At 43.9% G+C, this 22998-nt stretch overlaps 1 protein-coding gene across 1 annotated transcript; it reads right to left on the bottom strand.

Annotated features, from left to right (window-relative positions):
* Positions 1-4245: 4245 nt before the first annotated feature.
* Positions 4246-20999, bottom strand: ZNF365 (zinc finger protein 365). The gene is made up of 4 exons (XM_058810504.1): positions 20275-20999; positions 11081-11261; positions 9135-9172; positions 4246-6646 (listed from the first exon to the last, which is right to left on the bottom strand). The coding sequence occupies exons 1-4, from the start codon at positions 20997-20999 to the stop codon at positions 6400-6402; spliced, it is 1191 nt and encodes a 396-aa protein (XP_058666487.1). The 3' UTR covers positions 4246-6399.
* Positions 21000-22998: the final 1999 nt, after the last annotated feature.

Consider the following 22998-nt stretch of genomic DNA (forward strand, 5'->3'; position numbering starts at 1 on the left):
TTTAGTTGTAATTATTCTTTTAATTTCATTATTTCCTAATGGATAAAATGTTTAATGCCCTTAAGAGGTACATTGGCAAGGTGTTTGCTGGCAGAGCAGTCTAGCTCTGCCCCATCACTGAACTAGTTGGCTCCCAGCATTGCTGAAATACTCCTCTGCCTCTGGGGGATCAGAGAAGGGTAGGATGAGCTTGTGTGTGCTCAAAAACTGTCCATTGAGATGGGCCCTCTGTGCCTTTCAAACCCTGTTTTAAAGCTGCTGTGTGCAAAAGGGGTTTTCAGCTTACCCCCATGCTGTCCATTGGGGAGGGACAGAATGTAAGAAAATCGTGCAGAAGGTTGTCTCACACCTGAGGAGTTGCAGCTGTACTCATCACCAGAGATTAGGAACAGACCTGCCCTTAACAGGCCACAGCTGTGTCCAATAAGAAGATGAGTGCTACAAAAGAGTGGGTTAGCTGGGTGAGGAGAGAGATGGAATTTGTCAGTTGTGCTGAGAAGGAGTCAGTGCTGTGAGGAGCTGCCCATGACAAATCACTGAGAAGGTATGGAGCTTTTGCAGTAAGATGCCAACAGTCCATTACCCCAGATCTTCCCAGGGTTGGTGGGAAACCTAGGCTGGCTTGGGGAGTGCACAGCCACACTGGTAGGCACAGGAGAGTCGTGGTCCTTGTCACAGAAGTGGGTTCAGCTCCCATAAATCCCATTTGCTTTACCTGCCATTGCCAGGCTTGGGTGATGCCTCTTCTATGCCCTGGTTCCTAAGGTTAAACCCCACCAAGGGCTTCTGCCCAGGGGTGGCCCCAGCATAGCCTGGCACACACACCATGGCATTCAAGCCCTGGCAGCATGCAAAACCAGTGACTTCCACATGCTCCTCCTAAACAGGTGCCTGCACAAAGCTTGAGAGGGTGGGATAATTAAGCCATGCCATATTTAGGAGGTCACCTCTGTAGCCTGGATCTCAGAAGGGTTGGTAGGCAAGGCAGGCTGATAGAGAAATAATTACATTCTCTGCTGGGTGCATTTCTTAGTGGGAACCTTGTGGGTTTGAGGTGATGATGGTTCATGATAAAATACTCCAGTTTTCCTGCCTGCTTTTTTTCTTCCCCCTGAAGAAAAAAAAATTAAAAAGTATCTTCAGAGCCTACTATTTCCTGCAAGGAGGAAAATTTTCTGGAAATTTGCTATAGATGAATATGTTCTGTGATGCCAGAAGTGATTTTCAAGAAAAGGTACATATGCAATTCCAGGACTAGCTTGTTGGTAGCTTTAATTTGAAAAGTTTGTTTTGGGGTTTCTTTCTAATAGTGATAGAATATGAATGTAAAGTAAAATCAGAACAAAACCAGTCTTCTTTTAGCTGTTTTCTTGACCCTCTCCTAGTGTGCATACCTGAGCATGTATGTGTGTTGTTCATATGACCAATATTCAGCCTCCCCTCTCTTACACAAGCACCCCACTCAGTGCTGGCTGGTGGGAGATAAGAAGTCCCTTCAGGAGCAGGGGTCTGTACTTCAACAAAGGGCAAGACCATGTGTGTAACATTTGTTGTGACAATCCTTCTGAAGTGTAGCACACTGAGCCAAGGTTACCCTCGTTGTCCAGCTGAGGGGTGATGGGCTGCAGATGTCCTCTCAGATGTCCCCTCTGCCCTTTAGTCAGCCCATGAGGAGGACAGGCACGAGGAGCAGGGCTGGCGACAGGCAGCCTCGTCCCTGGGCAGCGCAAAGCCGGCACAGCAAGTGGGAATGTGCCACCTTAGGGCAGCAGCTGCCCACGGGCTGCCACAGAAAGCATTCTGCAAGTGTCTCTGGTGCCATGCAGTGACTTATGAGCAAGCTGAAGTTCAGGGAACACACCTGCTGCATGAGACTTCTTTCATGTTAAAGGCACTGAGCTGCTAGAAAGGAGGAGGGAACTAGGGTAGGGAAGTAGACAAAAGATCAGCCAAGTTCTGTAAAGGAAAGCACTGCTGTGGGAATGGCTGATAATCAGTGGGGTGAGAGTCCAGCAGAACTGCCAGCACCCAGGCAGCTGCCATCAGTCACTGAGCAGAGATGGGACAGCAAGGACTGGGAGCACACAGAATTTCCTCACTGCTGACAAGCCCCCATGGGCACAGGTTCCCACTGTAAGGCAAATGTGTATGGCTTGAACAAATACTACGAACAGAGTTTGGGGAATTTCTTGGAAACCCTAGTGTTAAAGTCTGCTACTTTGAATTAGTAATTGGGCTGCAAAACGTGTGTAAAGCATGATTTGAGCACTGAATGTGTCAGGCTGAATCTATGCTGATGTTCTGTAGGTCAAAGCCCCTAAGAAACAGCAGGCAGTAATGAGGCCCCCATCCTTTCACTCTGCCTTATACGTGACTCTGGCTTTCCTTCATCTCACACCAGCACACACTCAATTCCTCCAACCTGTCACATTTATCTTTGAAAGTGACTTCTCTAGGAAGTGGAGTATCTCTCTTCCTCTTTCCCTCTCAGCTCAGAAGAGCCTCTTCCATAACATAATAATGAACTCAAAATCTGTTGTATATACTTTTTTCCATGATTTTATGAAAAATTCAAGCCAACTTTTACCTGCTTGCAGTGTGAGATGCTAGGACTGAGGCAGAGAGAGGAGAAAAGCATGTCAGACCAATGACTGCATTTAATTTATGCTGCTTGTTTCTCCTTCGAGAGATGTACAAATGAAAATTCAAGAGATCAGAATAAAAAAGCATGGCTAGGTAGAGGGTGGCATTAGCAACAAAATGGAAAAGGACATTTTGTTTGTGTTGCAGCAGGATCTATTTTTAAGAGCTTCATGTAGTAAAATCACTTCTGGGATTAATTTTTCTAAAAAACAATAAAAAATAATGCCCAGGCTCACTGCAGAGAGCACAAAATAGTCCACTCCAGCCACTTCAGACAGGATGTATGGAAACAATCAGCATTAGGCTGAGGTAAGAACAAATAGAGGCAACTATCTGATGACGCAGAATAACGAGAGAGAAGAGCTGGATTTTGCTCAAGTAGCTTGAAAGAGGCAGTGGCATTGGAAGGATTATTAGGGATGATAGAAGTGATGATTTTTTGACCTAGTACCTGCCCTAAATGGTGGCCATCTCTTTGAATATGAGTATCCCACTAAATATTTGCAGAACTCTCCTTGAAAAAAAACAAAAATATGTTCAGATCTTCTCCGGATAGGGGGAGGCTGTTGTTACTACTGAGTCAGAGCTGGGGGGAGGGATCAGATGTCATTAAGTGCTCTGGAAACATGCTCTCTCTTCAACTGGCAGAAGCATCTCAAAGTGATTGGGTTTTTCCATGTATAGCTCTAATTAAAGGTCTGTGTTTCAATTAGTCTCTTGTTTTCCTGGCCTATAATGTCATATGTCTGTCAGAACATTTTGTTTTAAGCAGAAAGCTCACCTGTAAAGGCCCAGCCAGTACATACACTACTCTGAGATATTTTTAGTAATAAATGAGGTGGGATTTTAAAAATTTATATGGGAATGAGGCATCCATCCTAATGAAATTCACTTTGATGTCAGCATACAACCTATCAAGGAGCCTTCAAAGTGTCTCAAAGGGCAAAACATGGTAACTCTGCTTCAAATTGATTTTCAAAGGTGAGTGGTCAACTTTGTCAGAACATTTTCAGATTTAAAAAAATATTATAAAATTGACATTTCCTGACTACAGAAGTCCTCACAAGCTAAAGCTGGTTACATTCAGCCTGGTGCAGGTGCCTGTTCTTGTCAAATATTGTCTCTGTTAATGAGACAGGAACCTGGTTCCCCATGGGAAAACCCCTTTTTCCAAGTCTAAGCTGATGAAATGATGGCTCTGCAGCTGGCAGTGTGTGAGCAGACATCATTACTGCCATTCCCTGGGAGCCCCTCTGCCCTTAATGTGCCTGACCCTTCCCTCTATTCCCCTTGCCTCTGCTTTGGGCAGGTTATCTGACCCTGTGGGTCACCTCCAGAATGATTTTAAGCAGCACTGCAGTAGGAGAGCAGCAGGTGACACCTGTGAGCTGAGCAGGCAAGATGGAGCAGCTACCTGCAGGTTCATTGCTGGGAAGGGTCACAACCCCCCATTTCACTGCCATGCTTCCTCTCAGGGATAAAGCAAAGTCCAAGCTGCTGCTGCTTGGCTTTTTCTGTGCTGCTTCAGAGGCTTTTGGAAGAAACAATGTATTTGACAAAGTTAAATGACACAGTAACTGAGAAATATATCTTTATTATTAGAATGTTTATATTCTAAAAACTTTGATCTGGGATTACAGTACATACCAATTTCTTTCTAATTAACTAAACTGGCATTTGTTTAGCAAGTAAGTGTAAATTAGGCTTTGAAAAGTTTAAAAACATGCAACTTCTCTTACTGTTCTCCTCTTCCTCTCCCAAAAGGAAAACTTACAGTCAAGATTTTGGCATGATAAATAATAAAATAAACATCTCATTTGTGAACTAGTAGTTTCACTTAACTTTGGTGACTAACAGAGTAGATAGGCATTTAAAAATAAAAATATTCTTTATGTGTCAAGAGGCTAAAGAAATGAATTAATATATTTTACTTTATTATCTTTCTAATGTTCACCTTTGTTCAAAGAAGGTCCTTTTTTCAGGTTTGTGGAAGGATGTGGGAATAGAAAAAACTGGTTCCACTTTAGCTTGCCTATAAAAGTTGTTGTAACACACAATCTGACCCAAGTCCATGCAACACAATGAACAATTCCTTTTCACCACACACAATGCCTAGCATGAAGCCAAGTGTGGCCTTGTGACATAGTTAAATAAATATTGAAATAGCATTACAACCTAAATACCTGAATTGGTTTTACACTGTGACTTTCTACTGAAACAGTGTTGAGAAACTTTTAAACATACATCTGATTGTTCCATATACACTATTTAAAATAAAAGTGAGGAATAATACTCTTTCTTCTCTCTGCTACTTTCTGGGAGTTCTGTACACTGACAAATGTATGACATCTGTAGTTACCTGATCCTAGCTGACTGATTGGTCATCTTCTGCTTTAAAAATATTGCAACTCAGGTGCTTATTGCAGCAGTAATCATAGTGATACACTGTCTTTTTATACTCAGTTCTGCTTACAGACACAGTTATAAAAAATGAAAAACATTTTTCACAAATCTTTGTACACATACTGTAAAAATCACCTTCCACATAAACAATTTACATTTGTTATGAGCATTTAAAAAATAAATCACATAGACCTGTGTCACCTATCCTTTCTCTTTCTTGAGAAAACAAATCTCATCAGTAACATCATCAGGATGTTTATATCTGTAAACATGGCATGAGGATTCATGTCACCAAAATACTGTACACACAAAAAAGTCATCTTGATAAATAAATTCTCTAATAAATAAGGATCCTTTTAATTGGCACAAACCAGTGTAAACACACACATTTGTGTTCTGCAGTCATCTCCAACTGCCTTGCACTTGGGTTCTTAGTGCAAAGTCAGTGATCTCTCAGCCCTGTAAAGATTCTTCAGAGATAAAAATGTGAAGGATTTGGGTTATAATCATGGTTATTTGGGCCTCTCATGCCTGGGACCAAGCCCAGACATTGAACACAATGCCAGGCAGTACCACACTGCTTTAGCCTGTACTTGCTGCACCACAGCTGATCTCCTGCTGCTGGCATTGGCACTGAAACTCCTCCTCTGGCCCAATCTGGCCTGTGAGTGTCAGGGCAGCTCCTGCTCTCCTTGCTGAGGAACACCTCAGAGGAGCCCAAACTTGGACCAAAGAGACAACATGGCTGCTGGCAGCATCAAGTAGTTTGATGTATTTAATAAAAGATGGAAATGTGCTTATAGCCAAAAACCCAGGGTAGCAATCTAGTGCTGCAAACAGCCTTCAAGGGACTTTGAGTAGGCCTTTTGCATCTGAGTATGTCTGTTAGTCACTGATCTCACACCTACCTAAGCTGGAAGATTGAATATTTTGGTGCCGATTAAATGGATTCCTCTGAGCTTCAGGAATAACACAGATGGAAAATAATTTACCAGTTGGTTAGAGCATGCTGCCACTAAAATAATTAAACATACAGCCACAGTACTGCCCAGCAAGATAACTGCAGTCATTTAAAATAAGCTCTAAAAAATGACTAAATAAATAAATAAATACATGAATAAATAGAAAAACCTCCATGTAAACTGAATAAAATGTCACTTCTTTTATAGCGCCGAAAGAGGCAATGGCATAACTAAATAATATAAAACTTCCATATGTATATATTTCTATATATTATATCTGATATGTTTTGGCATGGCCAGATGGATAGGAAAAAAGTAGGATGATTAACTTCATTCAATATTTGCTATGTTGAAGCCAAGTTCCTGTGCTGCTGTACACTGCTCACCGTTCCTATAGTGGCTTGGCCTTCTTACCCATCTTTGATTTTGCACTCACTTTCCTGGCAGAGCAGACTGGCTCACCCTTCTTTTGTGCTCTCCATATTTCTCTTGGGCAATCAACAGGTTCATAGAAGCATTTCACTGGCTGCAAGCTGGCTTTTTCATCCTTTGCTTTTTTCAACAAGATCCTTCCTTTTTGAAAGGAATGAGGCTTTGCATCAGGGATGTTGTATGAAGTGTGTTGACTTCCTCGGCTCCTGAAATTAATAATAGTGATCATTAATAATTATTATTCAGTCTTGCAAACTGACAGGTCCCCAAAATATCCCAAACCCTTACATTTTTAAAAACAAAAATAGTCTTGTTTTACAGAATGAGGTTGCATGTTAAAAACAGAGCTGTAAGATTAATTACATTCAAAAGCATTCCTTACTAAAACAACCCCTAGGTGTGTTACTGGTGCACTCTTCATGGGTGTTCATCTGCACTTTGATTCTGATCAGCACTCTGCTGATTTTGGAGTGCTGGGACCTTACTGAGATCTATACTTGGTGATCTGCAGCGATTTTAAAGATGCACATGTTCACATTCTGCAAAGAATGAACATCCCTTGGTCTTTGGAAGACCACACAGCACCAGTAAGAGTAGAAAGAAGATGCAGGAACTGTAGGGACTTTGTGGAATCTCAGTGTTGCCCTGGACTGCAGCCAGGCCCCAGGGAGCTGCTGCTACAAATGGCCAATAGCCCAGGAAACTCCATGCTCTGCCTTTGTGCTGACCACACATCCAGGGAAACTTCAGCTTCCCTTTTAGGCTTTGATTTGAAACAGGAGAAGAAGAAAGGGGAATACAAAAACTGGTGGGAAGAAGGGTATGAAAGCTTAAAGGCCAAAGTAAGCTGAATTCTTTGTTGTCTCTGTGTTGGCTCAAACCCAGCAAGATTTGCAGAAATTGTTGAGCTCAGGTGGAGTGACAGCTAAGTGCCCAGTGCTGCAAAGGCTGAACCATGCACTCTGAAATATTACATCAAAACTGCAGTTCCACAGTTTAGCTAAGATCATTATAGTCCCTTTTAACATAATCTTGAAATGTTTTACAGCAGATACATTAGTGTAACAGCAGAACTATGAATGTAAGGCTCATATCTACCCAGCTCCTGTGACTGAAGCAAAGAGCAGATGTGCTGATGTACAAGCTGATCTCTTAAGGGATCCCACAGGGCTATTTTCCATAGCCTGTTATTTCTGAAAACCATGTATGTGTAGTATTATTTCTTCTAGGAGTTAAATCATATTGCATGCTTGACAAAGCCAGTTGTGGGAAAAGCTGTGGTTACTCATGTGTGTACAGTGTAAACTCTCCTGCTCTTTAGGAAGATGAGAAGTGTGTCATGGAAGTCTGTATTTGTTGGTAGGAGGCAGTGAGGGCCACCTGTCATTGTAGGAACTAAGTCTTCCCCATGTAACAGCATTACCTGCTGGGCAGCTTTGCTAAGCAGATTTCACTGGGGGAGGTTTAGGGGGTGAAATGCTGTGCAGGTCCAAGGTCCAAGCTGGAGCTTGCAGGCACTGTGTCATCCTGGCCTGTGCAGGCCTGGGCTCTGACCACTTGCTGGGGTTTAGGAATGACCTGTGTAAATTGGAGTAGCCACTCCAGTTTACCATCAATTCTTGGGAACTGTTTTTTCCAGTCCATTACTCAGTTGTTGTTTAAAGATGCAGTATTCTGTTTTTCTCAGATGTTGTTATGGTGAAGAAGCAACATCATTTATTCCCAAAGCATACACAGGCATTATTGTAGGTGATGTTAGGCAGTCCTCTGCTGCACTGAATGAAGCTACTAAAACCAGAAGGTCAAGGTCAATATCATCTCAGGGGCTACCTAAAGGGGCTAAACTGTACTTAAATTGAACTTTATGGTAGAGAAGATGGGTGTCTGTCGCTAGTTCACAGTCAGGGTAAGAAAGTACCCAAGATGGAGGAAGATGCATGTGAAATGCAAAGCTGCCAACTCCAGATGCAGGAAATGCTTTTTCACTGAAAGCAGCAGCTCTGCAACATAAGTGACTGTAGAGAGTCTGAACTTCTCCTCACACATATTCCTAATCTGTTGTGTTATGGACAAGGACTCGTGGTGATGCAATGGGAAAAAGTCCTGAACTTGTGTCCCCACAAGGAAAGGCTGCCCTGAAGAGGTGTGCAGAGCAGGCTGCCACTTGGCCAAGCAGCACGTGGTGCTCCAAACCACCTGCTGGGACTCATGACCAAGTCACAAAGACATGGGAGACCAACCCCAATTAGTTCTGCTGCTCCCAGGACAGCTGCTTGAGTAACCTGAGATTGTCAGTGCCCATGCTTGGTCAGGGCACTTGTTTGGTGATATGATTGTTACTGTCAGTTAGGAAATGACAACTGTCTCTCTCCTACCTACAGAATTTTAAAGATATTTTCAACTTCAACTTCATTTGTGTGAGCCAAAGAGATTCAACTCCTGCAGCTTTGCAATAGGCTATTATAGTCAGCAGGAAGGAGTAATTTGTTTAACAGAAAATTAGCATTCTTTATTTTCTTTAGAGAATATCTGATTTTAGTTTAGTTTCAGCAGAAATCTGGTTTTCCTCAATTACATGACATAAATAGAGACCATATGCAGGTCCCAACCTATAAGGTAAAATGTAAAAACAGAAATGCAAGCACGTCAACTTATTGCATTTAAGTTAAAAAAAAAAAAAGGAGATATACATACAGGCATCTGGGTTTCTTATTTAATGAAATGTCTGTAAACTGCAATGAAAACAAAACCAGGTTATTACTATTACATTTTCAAGTAATGAAAGTACAAGGATAAAATATACACAATCTTTAAAATTATATTTCCATTCTCACATGTTGAATAGAACATTTAGGGAACAAACCAAAAAAGTCACCTCTTTTACAGATTATTACTCTTCCATCTTATGAACATGCTTTTAAAATTCATGTGTGAGTTGCTAGTGGTTGGATTTTTCCCATTATTTTTATTGTAACTATAATCAAAGTAAATTGCTAAAGAAGTGTGGGCTAACAGAGATCTTTCACAGTAGATTAAACAGTATGGATACAATGAGAAGTAATTATTGTGTTCAAGATAATTAATAAAGGCCAGTGGCTGAATAAGCTGTATGAAATTAACTTTCTCTCAGATCCTTAAATTTTTCAGTGATACATTTCCTTTACACAAGTGGCTAGGAAACTCCAGCTACAAGCCCTTGGCTCTGCCAGACTTGCACTGAAGGGTGGAGGGTGAGGACACAAACATTTCTCTCCCCCTGCTGCAAATCCTGAGACCAGCTAAGGACAGCTTAGCTTCAATGCCAGGCCAAATTTGCATGACTTCATTTTTTCAGCAGTTTGGTTCACAGTGTGGAAACACTCTGTCTAGTCCCTCTTTTGGTGGGGGTCAGAAAAGGAGGTGTTTAATGCCAGCTCAGCTGAAATAGTTTTTTTTTTAGTACTAAATAGGTTCTTTGTATTGAGCTCTCATCAGAGCTGCTACACTGAGCCTTTGAATATCATTTAATGAAGTCACTGAGACAAGCAAGTCAGATTTGGCATCTGAAAATGATTATGTTCTTGTAAATGTTCCTTCTGTCCCTGGTATTGTCCACACTTTGCAGATGGATTTTTGCCCAGCCTGACTTTGCTTGTCATCTGTCTTGGTTGGTGTCTGGAGCCATCTCATGATGTACTTTCCTGTATCCCCTGAAGGTCAGGATGGTCAATATTTGGATGGATGGCCTTAGAGGAATGCTGAAGTCACCCAGAAATCAGGGCAGGTGCCTTAAAAATCAGAGCCCTCCCCAAGGGACACTGCTGAGCCTGGCATTATGATAAACACATCCAGAGCAAGAGAGATGATTTAATATTGAGGCCCATCTTTACAGTGCCCCATAATCTTCTCACAGATACTGTCTGAGATGCCTACACTGCATTTCAGCTCATCTTACCTAAAGCTTGTTGTCTTCCAAGTAGCTCTGGGAACATTTCCCTTCCACCACTGCATACCTGTTCAGTGCTGGGCATGATCAAATAAATGCCTTCTTCTCACATCCCAGGGTGAGCAACTACTTAGCACAGGCAGCACGGGGTATTAAACTGAAATGTTCCTTCAAGTCCTTCAAGGCATTTATATGCCTAAAACTTGGCATATAAATGTAATGCATTGTGGGAAAATACTGAGTTTAGGTATTAAAAATGAGGGCTTTAAGAGAAATAATGTATTTTAAAAAGTAATGTTCTTGGATTTCTAATCCATGAGATACATGCCTGTGGGAATCCATTCACCATTTCTAAGAGTCCCATGATAGGTAACTACCAGAGGCAAGATGATTTGCCAGCAAGCTGATGTGTCACCTATAGGGATCTATGTCTTTCCTGAAAATCTTCAGGCATCCCAAAAAGACTGCCAAGTCACATTAAAAAAGTGTTCATGGCAAAGGCAACAGCAGCAATAGCCAAAGCTGGAAAATTTTTAAATATCTATCAAACATTTCATTACTCTCTGCTCTCCCTTTATCATCTTCGGCTGTTGCTGCTTTCACAAATGCACATCTGCCTGCAGCAGTGCTTAGCCTGAGCCACTGAGCCCACCCATAACCCAACTCTGGCTGCAGGGGGAGGGTGATGGCAAAGGGAAGGGCTGTGCTGGCTCACCACGTGCTCGCTGATGTCAGTGTGGTTGCACACCATCTGCTGGCTTTGGTAATATTCCAGCTGCCTCTCTGCCAGATCCACGCGCTGCAACAGGTTCTCGATGAAGTGCTGCAGCCTGGCTTTCCCCCGCACTTCTTTTTCTGCTGCTTCTTCCAGGAAGTGGTTGAAAGTAACAACTTCTCTGCAAGATGGAAACATTGCAAAGAGGCCACATTTAGATAACAGCAGCTGACTGGTCTCACCCATGTCAAAAATTACTGGCGCTTCTCCAGTTTGTCATGGCGTGGCTAATTACTGTCCTCCGCTATTATCAAAAGATTTCAACTTTATTGTGGACTAAGTGAAGACCTGGAAGCCTGAATGCTGAATTTAGGTTTATGGGCAGTGGGTTTGGGGTGAGGTTTTTTCACTTCATTTGGTCTCTTGGAATTAGTCTTTAGTGGCCCACAGAGCAGAAATATGATTAAGCATCACATCTCAAAGTATCTGGAGACAGCTGTATCTGCTTTCTCTTTTTTTACTTAACTATGAGAATATTAGCTCTGAAACGTGAAGAGAAACAGATGAACTCCCAAATTAATCTTTTCATTTCATCACAATCTAACAATGGTCACTTAATGTTGCTGCTGGGGTGGTTTCTAACTCAAAAGAACTTCTGTGGCCATTAAATTTAATTTTGACTGCATTACTACAAGAATGTCCAAGTGTGGTGTTATGACCTGGAGCCAGAGGGAGCATGGGAGATTAACAGATAATCTACAGATTATAGAGCAGGGAGCACATGTGTGGGGAACAAGTTTTAGGTAAGGAGTTTAGGAATGTGTCTTGTCTGGTAACCCAAGTGGAAGAAACAGAGAACACCAGTGACTGTGAAAGCTCTCAGCTGAGCCACTGCTCATTTCTAAGTTCTCTGCATACTTACTATCATAATCAGGACACCACTTGGACCTCCAATATCAAAGGATTATTTGGGTGGAAGAAGTTTGGTTGTAGACTGAAGCATGTATTACAAAAGAAGACAAATCTGAACATGTAGCAGTTCCCTGTTTAATAAATGCCTGGATAAATATTTTTTACTCTGCCAGTGAAACCATGTTAATTTTTGCTTTGTACAAAAAGGGTGGGAGTTGAGGGAACTTGCCAAATGAGAAAGGGCATGATTGCTCAGTAGAAATACATTGCCTGAGGAAAAAGCATTTTAAGTAGAAACTATGAAACAGTTTGTGGCAGAAATAACCTTTCAAAGCTTAGATTGTTTATAACAAATCCAAAGTTTCTCTGCATTTTGTTGTTTTAACTCAGCATAGTTGTAGTTAATTGGTTTAATGGAGTATAGTTGTTTCAACAGTGAGCTGCTTTGTGCTAAGAGTCAAGCATGAGTGGTCAGCCCTGGAAATTCACCACCTAGGATTCAGGCTGTGCCTGCCTGCTCCATACTCCAGCAGAGTTCTGTTTGCATGGCTGATCTAATGGCAGGAATCAGGTAAAAACAAGCATGTATTGTTTGGATGAAGAATGTGGATGAGTAATAGTCTATACTAACTCACCCATAAAATCTGGCTTAAGAAACAGAGAGGTAACTTGTTTGTTAAACTCAGCTAATCCATTGATTGCAAGGCTCTGAACAGTTTAGTGATTATTAGCTTGCCCAGAACAACCTGATACTAGAGAGCCACGAAGGAATGCTTAGGGAGAAGCCAACCTAAACTCATTAAAGTAGATTTTAGGGCTTTATTGTCACCACACTGTAACTTCTTTGACTTCACAACTTATGATTAACTTCACTTCATTAGTCAGTTCATATAATTTTGGGTTAATGTAGGAGCAACTGAAGTCCTTGCTGTTTCATCAGGGTCCTCTTTTACAGGGGACAGGGAACTCAAAAGGACAGCAGCTCAGCAGGTTGGCTCCAAATCCCTCTCCTTTTGGGTAAGGAAGAGCTGTGCACAGCCTGGCAGGCTGCTGACCATCCAGTGGGAAGGTGGGAGAGTGGGGAGCTGCCAGCCTGGGACACCATGAGGATGTCCCTCCCAGGGACAGCTTCTGAGTTTGGCTGCAGCAGGAGGCCACAAACATGAGTAGCTGGCATTTTTTTAAAAGAGTGATAGTTTCAAGAATGCTAACATTTGTATTTATCTCAGCAAAGGTAATTAGTAAGAATTCATTAGTTGCCTGTTCTATGGCACAAATAATCACCAAGGGATTTTCCTTTCCTACAAATGTCTCATTAATATACCATAAGGAGGCCAGGGGGGACAGAGTTTTCAGGAAGATCTAGATGACTGTCAGGAGGAGAAGAGACTCATAATGTCAATAAACTCCCTGGTATTGTCCTTGCTTTCTAGACTAAAGATAGCTTGGCATCCTACATGCCATTATTTGTAAGAACTGTTATTAACAGCAATAGTAGCATACCCATAACTTCTCTCTGTTTAGCTGCCTTTGTACAGCCTATGAACCTACCTTTAATAACTTTAATCTGAAAGTTTTCCTTTAGGCTGAAATGCACTCTGTAAATTCCCTTTGGAAAGCCAGGAGCCAGAACACACCCACACACCAGGGCTCTGTCACACACCTTGCACTGATAAGCAGCACTTGTGTTAGTTCAGCTACTTTCTTTGTTTCCACTTCATTCTCATCTCTCAGAAGAACAAGATCAAGCCCTGAGGAGTGACTGCTAATAAATAAGTCTCTCTACTTGCTCCAACACTTCTTCCTCAGAGAGCTCACTCCTTGCCCAGCTATGCCTTGGTTACCTGAAGGGAGTTCCCAGAAGAATTTTTAGCCTCCTCCCACTGTGAACAATAGGGAAATGGTTCAAAGAACTCCTGTAGCTTCCTGCAGCTGCTGTTTATCTGTCTAATTGCCCTTCTTGTCTCTTGTAGTTTGCCCAGACTTTTTCTTAACCATAATGAGGACCCTTTCCCTTCAATTTTATTTCTGGATATCTGTGATGATTTTTTTTTTTTTTTTTTTTTTTTTGCTTATACTGTTTATTTTACTTTCAATTTATTTCTCCAGACCTCTGCCAAATATTTGAGGATTATATGACAGGATTCTTGTCTTTCACTCTCTACTCTCATGCTTGTGGAAAGATGGGTTTTCACAGAGGTCTGACACTGCTCTTCATGAAGTCAGGAGGAAGCTGAAGCCATGAATATTGTGGGGCCCACGTGGTAGGGGCATAAACCAGAGCACAGCAGCATGGGCCCACTGGGTTCTGTGTCCTGACAGCACAGCCTTGTGAGCAGCATTCACCTGAAACAGGAACAACTTTGGTAAAGTGGCTCACACCTGAGGTGTTGCCCTTCTAACAAGAGGTCTCTGCTACCCTGCACTGACTATTCCACATCTGGAGCACTTCTGTTATATTGAGGAAAGACTACATGGAGTTATTAACTCCCCCTGAGAGCTCCTCTGCTCTCAGCATCATCCCTTTACTGCTCTGCTCCTCTGCCCAGCAGACTCCTGCCCCCTTCCCCCAGCTCTGCACCCTGGCACTGATGTAGATGATGAGTGAGGTAGATGATGCTCAATGCACCCTAGATATCTTACATTTCTGTAATCTCATCTGTTCATAGTTTACTATACCAACACTAAGGTATAATGTATGCAAAATGTTTACAGGGCTGTGACTGGGCAGCAGGGAGAAAACTGGATTTCTTGCTTTGTCCTGGGGGATGCTCTGTCAGATGAAACCTTTAGGAAGAGGGAATTGCTCCTGCTGCCTGGAGAGCAGGGATTGTATTCAGCTGCCAGCAGCAGGATGAGACAAGTGAGAGGGAAAGACAAGGGGGATGCAACCTGGGAGGTGTCCAAGAGGAGCAGGAGATGCCTGTACTGCCAGAGTGTCAGAAAGGAGTTCTTTGAGAGCCAGAGGAGTCCAGGGGAAATTTACTGTAGTACAGCAGGCACCTCAGAGGTGTTCAGCTGAAAAAACAAGTGCAGGGAGAAGAACTCACTGTAAGTAAGGCTTGCTGCCAAAGCTTTTATTTTAATTTGACTCTGCCAGGCAGTTCACCTGTTACAGTTAACTAGACTTAAGTAGTTTGGCATTTTGCATCCCAACTGCAGCCTAGCCCAAAAAACTTCTTTATGGAGGCTGTTACCATGAAACAACTTGAGATGTGGTAAATAAAGTTATAAATCATAGGCTGACTAGGTGACATTTATTCTTGTGCCTTTACCACTGGATTATTCAGCGCTCCTTTAGGATGAGCGAGCTGCAGTTCTTGTTTACTGGAGCAGTTGGCAGCACAGGGATCCTGGGAGATGCTCAGTGTTTTTATGACTTTCAGCAGCTAAGAGTGACATACACTGACTAAATGCAGAGGGTGGGACAGCTCCAGCTCCTTAACACCTGACAAGAAGGGCTAATGAGTTCTCACATTGCAAGCAAGCCCTCCCACGGATGCATAGCACTGGCCCCAGCACTGTGCACAGCCACACTGACACCTGCAGCTGCTCTGGAGGTGGAGATAAGCACAAGGCTCCATGCAGGTTTTGCATCCAATATCAAATCACTTTAGACAATCACATTTAGCATAACTGTCTAAAATCAATAGAAAACCAAACCATTGTTTTACCTGAAGATGGGAAAATTCCTATCACAGTAAGTAGTAAAGTGATTTACTTCTCAAAATATTTAATATGTATATTCATTAAGTATTAATGCCACTGACCTTATCCATCACCCAACTGGTGTTTTTGCCTGAAGGCTGCTGTTATTTATTAGGTTGTGGTTTCACATTACCACACCACTAAAAGCACATTTGATTTAAGAGATTCACACCTCCTCCCTCAGAAAGTTATTGTACCCATTCAGTGGTCTGTGTTCTAGACAGAGCCCTGAATTTACTGGGTGACACTAAAGATTTTAAGCTTTATTTCACAGAGCCATTCTGTGGGACAGTCATGCTAGGCTTAAACTTGTGCAGCTGCATGGGGGGGAGTAATCTCTTGAGTAGGAAGATGAAAGAAAACAGGAAAGAGGGAGCAGGATTACCTAAAACTGAGGGTGGAAGAACAATGTGTAATTGCAGTTGTACTCTGCCTAAAGCAAATCAAAACTGTTTTGTGGTATAATTGAAACCCCTTTTTAAGAGAAAGCTGTTTTAAAGCACAAATTGCAGATTGCCAGATCTTAATGCCACTGTCAAGATGTTATCTGCACAGATAATTTCATTAATTGCAAACTTAAGGTGAAGCCACTGGCAAGAATAACTACTGCCCACAACAGATATTCTGAATTAATCCTTGCATTCCAGGCTATGTCAAAGCAGAGGCATGGCCAGTCTCAAAACAAATGCATTAGACTGGTTAGAGAAATGACTGTCAGAGATATGGCAAGGTACAACATTAATGATCTTACTCTGTGATTAGGAGACAAAGTGAAGCTGTTTAAATTTACCATCGAAGGTAGATTCCAGCCAAAGACCATCCCTTCTTACCCTGTTCAAACTTACTGAAAATCAACCTCTACCAGTTTCAATTTTCTTACATTACATCCAGAAACAAGCCTCTCAGTGTCCTCTAGCAGTTAAGTTCATAGTTGGTTTTTGTTTCAATGGCTTTCTTGATATCTTATTCAACAAAGTCTTATGCCCTTTGGGCACGCTTCCGTGTTATCTTTAAGATCACAGCGCTCACTGTGAGTTGCATTCTCCTTCATCAAACATGGAATAATTCCTTTCAGGGCACATTTTCTAATTAAATAATTCCTTTGTTCAGCAGCTCTGTGCTTAGAGTAATACTATTTCAGCTATGTATTAATATAGTTAGTGTTGTACCTCCTACAGTCAGGTGTCCTACCCCTCATCAGAGTTCACCTCCACGAGGGCCTCACACCAGTATCAGCACATACCTGCATGCATATTGGCACTACAGTTTTTGTAAGGGAACAAAGAAAATTTAACTAAAATGGTATCTTCATTGCTGTCTTTGTTGGACTGCTAAAAGCCTTATTTAAAACAAACAAAAAATACTCAACTGACAAGTCTAAAGAAATAACCCCACTGATCCTACAAGTGCTTCAAATAAGCAGCCCTGTTCCAGCTGATGGTCTAAACCAACATTCAGATGTTTCAGGGAAGGTGTTTTCTTTTTTCTGCTGCTAAGAGGAAAAGATTTTCAGCTACACTAGCTCAATACCAATGCTAATTTTAGGAAAAAGTTATCCATATTCACAAGATTGCTTATGGAAAAAAAAATCCAAAGAAACTGATGAAAGCATTTATTTCTGAAGGTCAGCAAGTATCAAAGCAGTCCCTAAGGGATGCCTCTGACTTTCCACAATCTGCAGTGAGAACTGCTTCTGCAATTTCCATTATGCAGTCTTGTTTGGCTTTCTGATCATCTGGATCTCTTCCAGAAATCAAAGCCAAAGTTGAGATCCTAATTTTTGAAGGACAATGTCTTCTCAGCACACCAAGTAAGTTTTGAACTCGCAAAGGATTGAATACATAGGCAGGTCTCAGAGTTTACCAACAGCCCATGAGAAAGCCAGACAAGTGTCACTGTTGTTACCAAAGTCATGAACTTTTTCTCTACTAGAGCACATCACCCAGGGCCTCCCTGCTGCTGGAGTAAAGCTAACTGTCCCAAGCATTTTAGAGAATCAGCTCTGAAAAGCTGCTCTAGAACTTCCAGTCCTGCTCTTACAAAGCATTTTTTATACCTACCTTCCTTTTCAATTTGCTAATTATACAATGACCTTTCAATTGGAAAGAGAACCAGTGCATTTTTCTATGGCACTATGCCTTGTTATCCCCCAAGATGGGAAATGCAGGAATCATCTAAATGAGAAAAAAGCCCAACACACTTCCAGTTTTTCCTAAGTGAATTCAACCTATTCTTTTACCCTGCCTACCCTCCCAGTGTCCTCAGAGTAACCTCAGAGGCAATGCTGTGGAGCTGGGCACAGACACAGGCAATAACAAATTCTGACTGCCCTCTTCCCCCTGGTACTCAGGGCTGCTGTTCTTCCATCCTAGGCACTGCCATGCATTACACATTTACCTGTAGAAGTTAACACTGCTGTGTAAGAGCTGTTCTCTCATTCCTATTGCTGCACTTGCTTTCAAGGCCTTTTGTTGAAAGTGGAAGCAAAACCCTAAAGAGCAACACTCTGTGAAGTATTCTGTGAGTACTCTGTGAAGTCTCTTGTGCAGCTGCTCTTTTGGTTCATGTTTCTAGCCAAGTAACCTTCAGCCTTCCCTGTAACATCAACTTAGGAGCTACCTCATCATTTGTTTATGCATTCACTCTCCTCCTTTCAAGAGAAGAATTCTAACAGCAGTGATCTGAGCTCCTGCCCCTTTCCGGATCCTGGCAATGTCCTAGTGTGAAGGGCAATGTTTTCCCACTTCTCATTCTGTGTTCAGTCTCTTCTGGCCTCAGAACACCATCCTGACAGTGCTGCTGGTAAGTAATCTGCCAAAGACCATGTGGCCTCTTCCTTGTTCTTTTTCCTAATACAGTTGAAAATCACAACTTCAGCTTTTTCTTTCCAAAGATCAGTGTCCTTTGCCATCCTCCCAGATCATACCCATTCTTTCTACCCAGATGACTCAACTGCCCCTTTCCTCTTTTCCCACAAGTTCTTTTCTTCTTCTACAGCATTGCAGAACTTTGGGTTTGTTTCACTGAATAGTTTCTTTCTCCCAACAGTCATTTTTTTCCTTTTGGGATCCAAGTCTTGATTTTTAAGCACACAATCTGCCTTTAGTTTGGGGTAAGATTCATGCCACTCAGCTTGAGATATCTGAAATTCTGCACCTAGCCTAAGACAGCTGCTTACCTGAGGTCTCCTGGTAGTCTGCAGAGGGAAGAAGAACCTTCACAGAGCAATCCCTCCTGCTCTAAGATACTTTTCTAGAGGAAATAGGATGACTTACTGTGAAAGAGCCCAGGAGGGCAGTCTGGCTAGATGGGAATACCAAAACTGCTTGAAACTATGTTATCTTCATGGCTTCCCTGCAGCATACTTTCAAATCTGCCTCAGTTACACTATTCAGCTTCAGCTTCACCTTAAGTCTTTCAGTCTTCTCTTCCATGAGGATCACCTCATACTTCAAAATTAGAGGTTCTGTTGAATATCCCTTCAAGGCAGATCTGAGAGGCTCAAATCCCACCACCTTTATGTATCCCCTCTTCTGAAAAATCTCTAGCTCTGCTTCAAGATAGATGGCTCCTACTGATCCTCATCTTTTCTTTCTTGTCCTTAGACTACAGGAAGGAATGATGAAAGCCCTCCAAACTTCCTACACTGAACTCCTACACCACCTTCCTTATTTCTTGTAAGATCAGTGTCATGGCAACTACCACTTCTCATCTTCCTTTTGTAAGCTGATGAATTGGCTTAGAGGCATACCATTACCAAGGCTCTTTATTTCCATTTCTCTAAAATAAGTTGTGTTGCTCTGAAAAGCCTGAAAGGTTTCAGCAAGTGCTGAATAAACTAAGTAGTTCATGTATAAATTATATATCAGCTATCGCTACATTTTTAATGGATGCATCATGAATGTATTTTTAGATGGCTTAGGTTAGTCAGAACTCTGGCATCTGCTTCCCAATGCCATGTAAGTGATTCCTGTTCCACAGTTCTGTGTCCATCTAAAACACTGGACATGGCCTTTTCAACACTGTCTCCAGTAAAGCTTCATTGATGCACAGGAGACTGTGCACTCCACAGGCTGACCATGGTGAGAAGGCTTAAGGGAAAAGGTGCTATTAGGTATTCTTGCACACTTCATCCAGACTTATCCACCCATCTCTTCTTAAAAAGACAATGCATTAAACGTGGCAGTGTAAATCACATTACATGCTGATAAGAGCTTCTACTTGTCCCTACCCCCATGAAACCAGAGGCACAACACAGGGATTAGAAAGTGTAGCAGTTAGTCACTGGGGAGCCAAGCACGAAAGTAACCTGCTCAGGGAGCTGTCCCCTGCCCTGTTAGTCACTGGGGAGCCAAGCTGAAAGCCACCTGCTCAGGGAGCTGTCCACTGCCTTGCAGGGGACACGGTCACATGGCTATAACTCCAGCAATATAGTGAGCTGAAGCGGTGAGCTCCAGGCCCTTTCACAATCAGCAAGCAACTGAGCCATTCCCTCTCTTCTCCCCCAAAGGCTGTCACTCACGCAGGAGCTGGCCAGCCCTCGCCAAGCCATCGGCACTCGCCTCCCCACTTACTCCTCTTTGCGGTGAAGCTCCTCCTCGGACTCGCTGAGCCGCTGCTTCAGGGCTGCGATCATCTCCACCGCCACATCCACCTGCCTGCTCAGGGCCCGCTCTCGCCGCTGCACCTCCTGCTTCTTCTGGGACAGCTGCACGAACGCTGCCCGCACCTCCAGCAGCTCCGCCGTCTTCTGGGACAGCTCTTTGGTAAGCTTGTCGATCCGCTTCTCGATCGTTTTGTCCACGGCCTCTACCATCCTGTTAAACTTTTCTCTGACGTGTGCCTCGAAGGAGGCTTTGGAATCAGCCGCCGAGAGGCCGGGTTTGGAAAGCTCGCTGGGAGACTCGGCCGACACATAGCTGGCCAGGAAGGAGCCGGGCCGCTCGGCCGCCAGCTCCCGCGGCTGCTCGCCCTTGCCGCTCCCGCAGGACGCGCCGCCCAAGTTCAGGTAGGGCCCCGCGGGCTGCGCGGCAACGCCGCCGGGGCTGCCCGGGCTGCCCTGCGCTGCGGGCTCCGGCGGAGACACCGGCTCCGCGTCCTTCAGCGGAGAGAACAGGCTGCTCCTGGCCAGGAGGCTGCTCTCCTGGAAGCTGTGGCTGTACTCCAGGTGCACCCGCAGCGAGGACAGGCTCCGGAACCTGGTGTGGTCGCCGCATCGCGGGCAGCGGAAGGGGAGGCTGACGCCGCCGAGCGGCTCCGGCCAGGGGTGCCCGCCTTCATCCCGGGCTGTCTGTTGCATTCCTCGCCGGAGGGAACGGCCCGCGTCCGCGCCCCACGGGAAACTTGGGAAACTTTCCCGGCGATTCCTCAGGGTTACCGCGCCATCTCCGCCCGGGGACGCGCCCACCCGGCGCGGCGCTCCGGCCGCACGGCCCCGCCGGCTGCGCTCGCTCGGCGCGGCTCCGCTCGCCTCGGCCGCCGCCCGGGCCTTGCCGGAGCGGAGCGGCGCCGGGCCTCGGCCGCCCGCAAGGTCGTCGCACTCACCCGACTTGTTGCTGGTGGCGGCAGCGGGGCGGCGTTTTCAGCAGAGCCGTAAATCAGCCCGCGGGGCGGGCGGGGCGAGGATGCGGAGCGGGGAGCGGCGGGGACGCGGAGGGGATGCGGAGGGGCGGGGAGGCGGGGATGCCCGGCGGGGGGTGCTGCGGGCGGGCGTGGGTGGGTGTCAGCAGCCCACGGGGGCGCGATCCCGGGGCCGGAGTCGCTCCCCTCGCTGGAGCGACCTCCTCCGGACCCGCCTGCCGTGAGCACCTGGCCGGGGGCGTTTGCGGGGTCCTGTCAGCACAGCAAAGCAGTGAGTGAGCTGCGCGGGGTGTGCTGGGGTGATGCTGAAGGATAACGCAATCTAAAGCACCTAAGCATCAAGACAGGACTGGCACATGCAAATAAGTATAGTCTGGCCTTGGCTTTTAGGGGTATTCAGGGCTTTCTGGATATTTAATAGCCACTAAGTTTTGTAGGGTTTTTAGTTTGTTCACTTAGGGGTTTTTTTAATATGACCCCAATTTAGCAATTTAGTCTCAATATTTAGGGAGGGGAAGCAGTAATTGTAGTATTCCCATTTGGAGTATGACAAATGTATGTCATAGACACATAGAACGGTTTGGGTTGACCTTCAAAGGCCTTCTAGTCCAATCCTCCTGCAATAAGCAGAAATATCTTCAACTAGATCAGGTTGCTCAGAGCCCTGTCCAATGTGACCTTGAATGTTTCCAAGGATGGGGCATCCACAACATCTCTTGAAACCTATCCCAGTGTTTCACTGCTCTAATTGCACAAAATTTCTTCCTTAGATCTAGTCTAAATCTACTCTGGGTCTAAACCCATGTGATTGATGTTAGAGAACCCTGCCAATAAGCCCTCTGAATAGGGAGATGTGCTTCTTAACATTTTTTATGCCACAGATGTGTGTCTATTTTACAAATTTTTGGAAACATGAGCAAGGCTGTAGAGTGGCAGCCTTTTTGAAGTAATAATGAAATATTGCTCTTCCTAAACCTAGTCCTTGAGGCCATACTGGTAATATGCTGCAGATTTTTTTTTTTATTACTGTGGGAGTACTGCAGTAAAGTTTAATTCTGTACTATTATGTCTGTTCCTTGAGCACAATATACAGGCAGAGTCTTAAACACTGAGAAAATCTGAGCACATTGATAGATACCTTTGATGTGATTAAGACATTCCCAGTAAATTATTCACCAGATGGTACATCAAAGGAAGTTACTCAAATTGCTTTTCAGAGCTTCAGCTAATCTCTGAAGTGTGTGGGCTACCATCCAGGCTGCAGCATTTTGCATGAGTTGGTTGTCCTTTATTACCTTGCCTAAATGTGGTGATTTGCCCTTCTCTTGTCATCAAGCAGTACCAAAGCCTAGAAAGGAGGTGAAGAGGGAATAGCTTTGAACAATGTTTGCTGCCAGATTTGGGACTCCTCATTTTTTCTTTGTAGGAGGCCAACACTCACAGGATATAACCATGTTTTGGTTCCCACTTTCTTGGCTGTTGCCCTCTACTGTCTAATCTCTCTCTGTTGTGCCCATTGCCTTCCTGGCTCCTCCATGTCACAGGTACTTGGTGCTGATGCTCCAAGGTGCAGATGAATGCTCTACAAGATGGTGAGCTCAGCATGATGGGATGCTACCTGAGACTTCATCCACATGTAGAAGAGGTGACACCCACCTGCCCTCTCCAGCTGACAGTAATAAGAAGGAACATGGTCTTAAGGAACAGAAAATGTTGAT

The sequence above is a fragment of the Ammospiza caudacuta genome, chromosome 9 (genome assembly GCF_027887145.1).
Source record: "Ammospiza caudacuta isolate bAmmCau1 chromosome 9, bAmmCau1.pri, whole genome shotgun sequence".
Classification (NCBI taxonomy): domain Eukaryota; kingdom Metazoa; phylum Chordata; class Aves; order Passeriformes; family Passerellidae; genus Ammospiza; species Ammospiza caudacuta.

What these genes read in the sequence shown, in the direction of transcription:
- ZNF365 (XM_058810504.1), bottom strand. Translation starts at nt 20,999, where the DNA reads ATGCAACAGACAGCCCGGGATGAAGGCGGGCACCCCTGGCCGGAGCCG. An exon ending in CTGACATCAGCGAGCACGTG is followed by an intron (nt 9,173 to 11,080) that starts GTGAGCCAGCAC and finishes TTTTCATTGCAG; the next exon opens with TTTACAGACATTTCATTAAA. An exon ending in AATAAGAAACCCAGATGCCT is followed by an intron (nt 6,647 to 9,134) that starts GTATGTATATCT and finishes TATTAATTTCAG; the next exon opens with GAGCCGAGGAAGTCAACACA.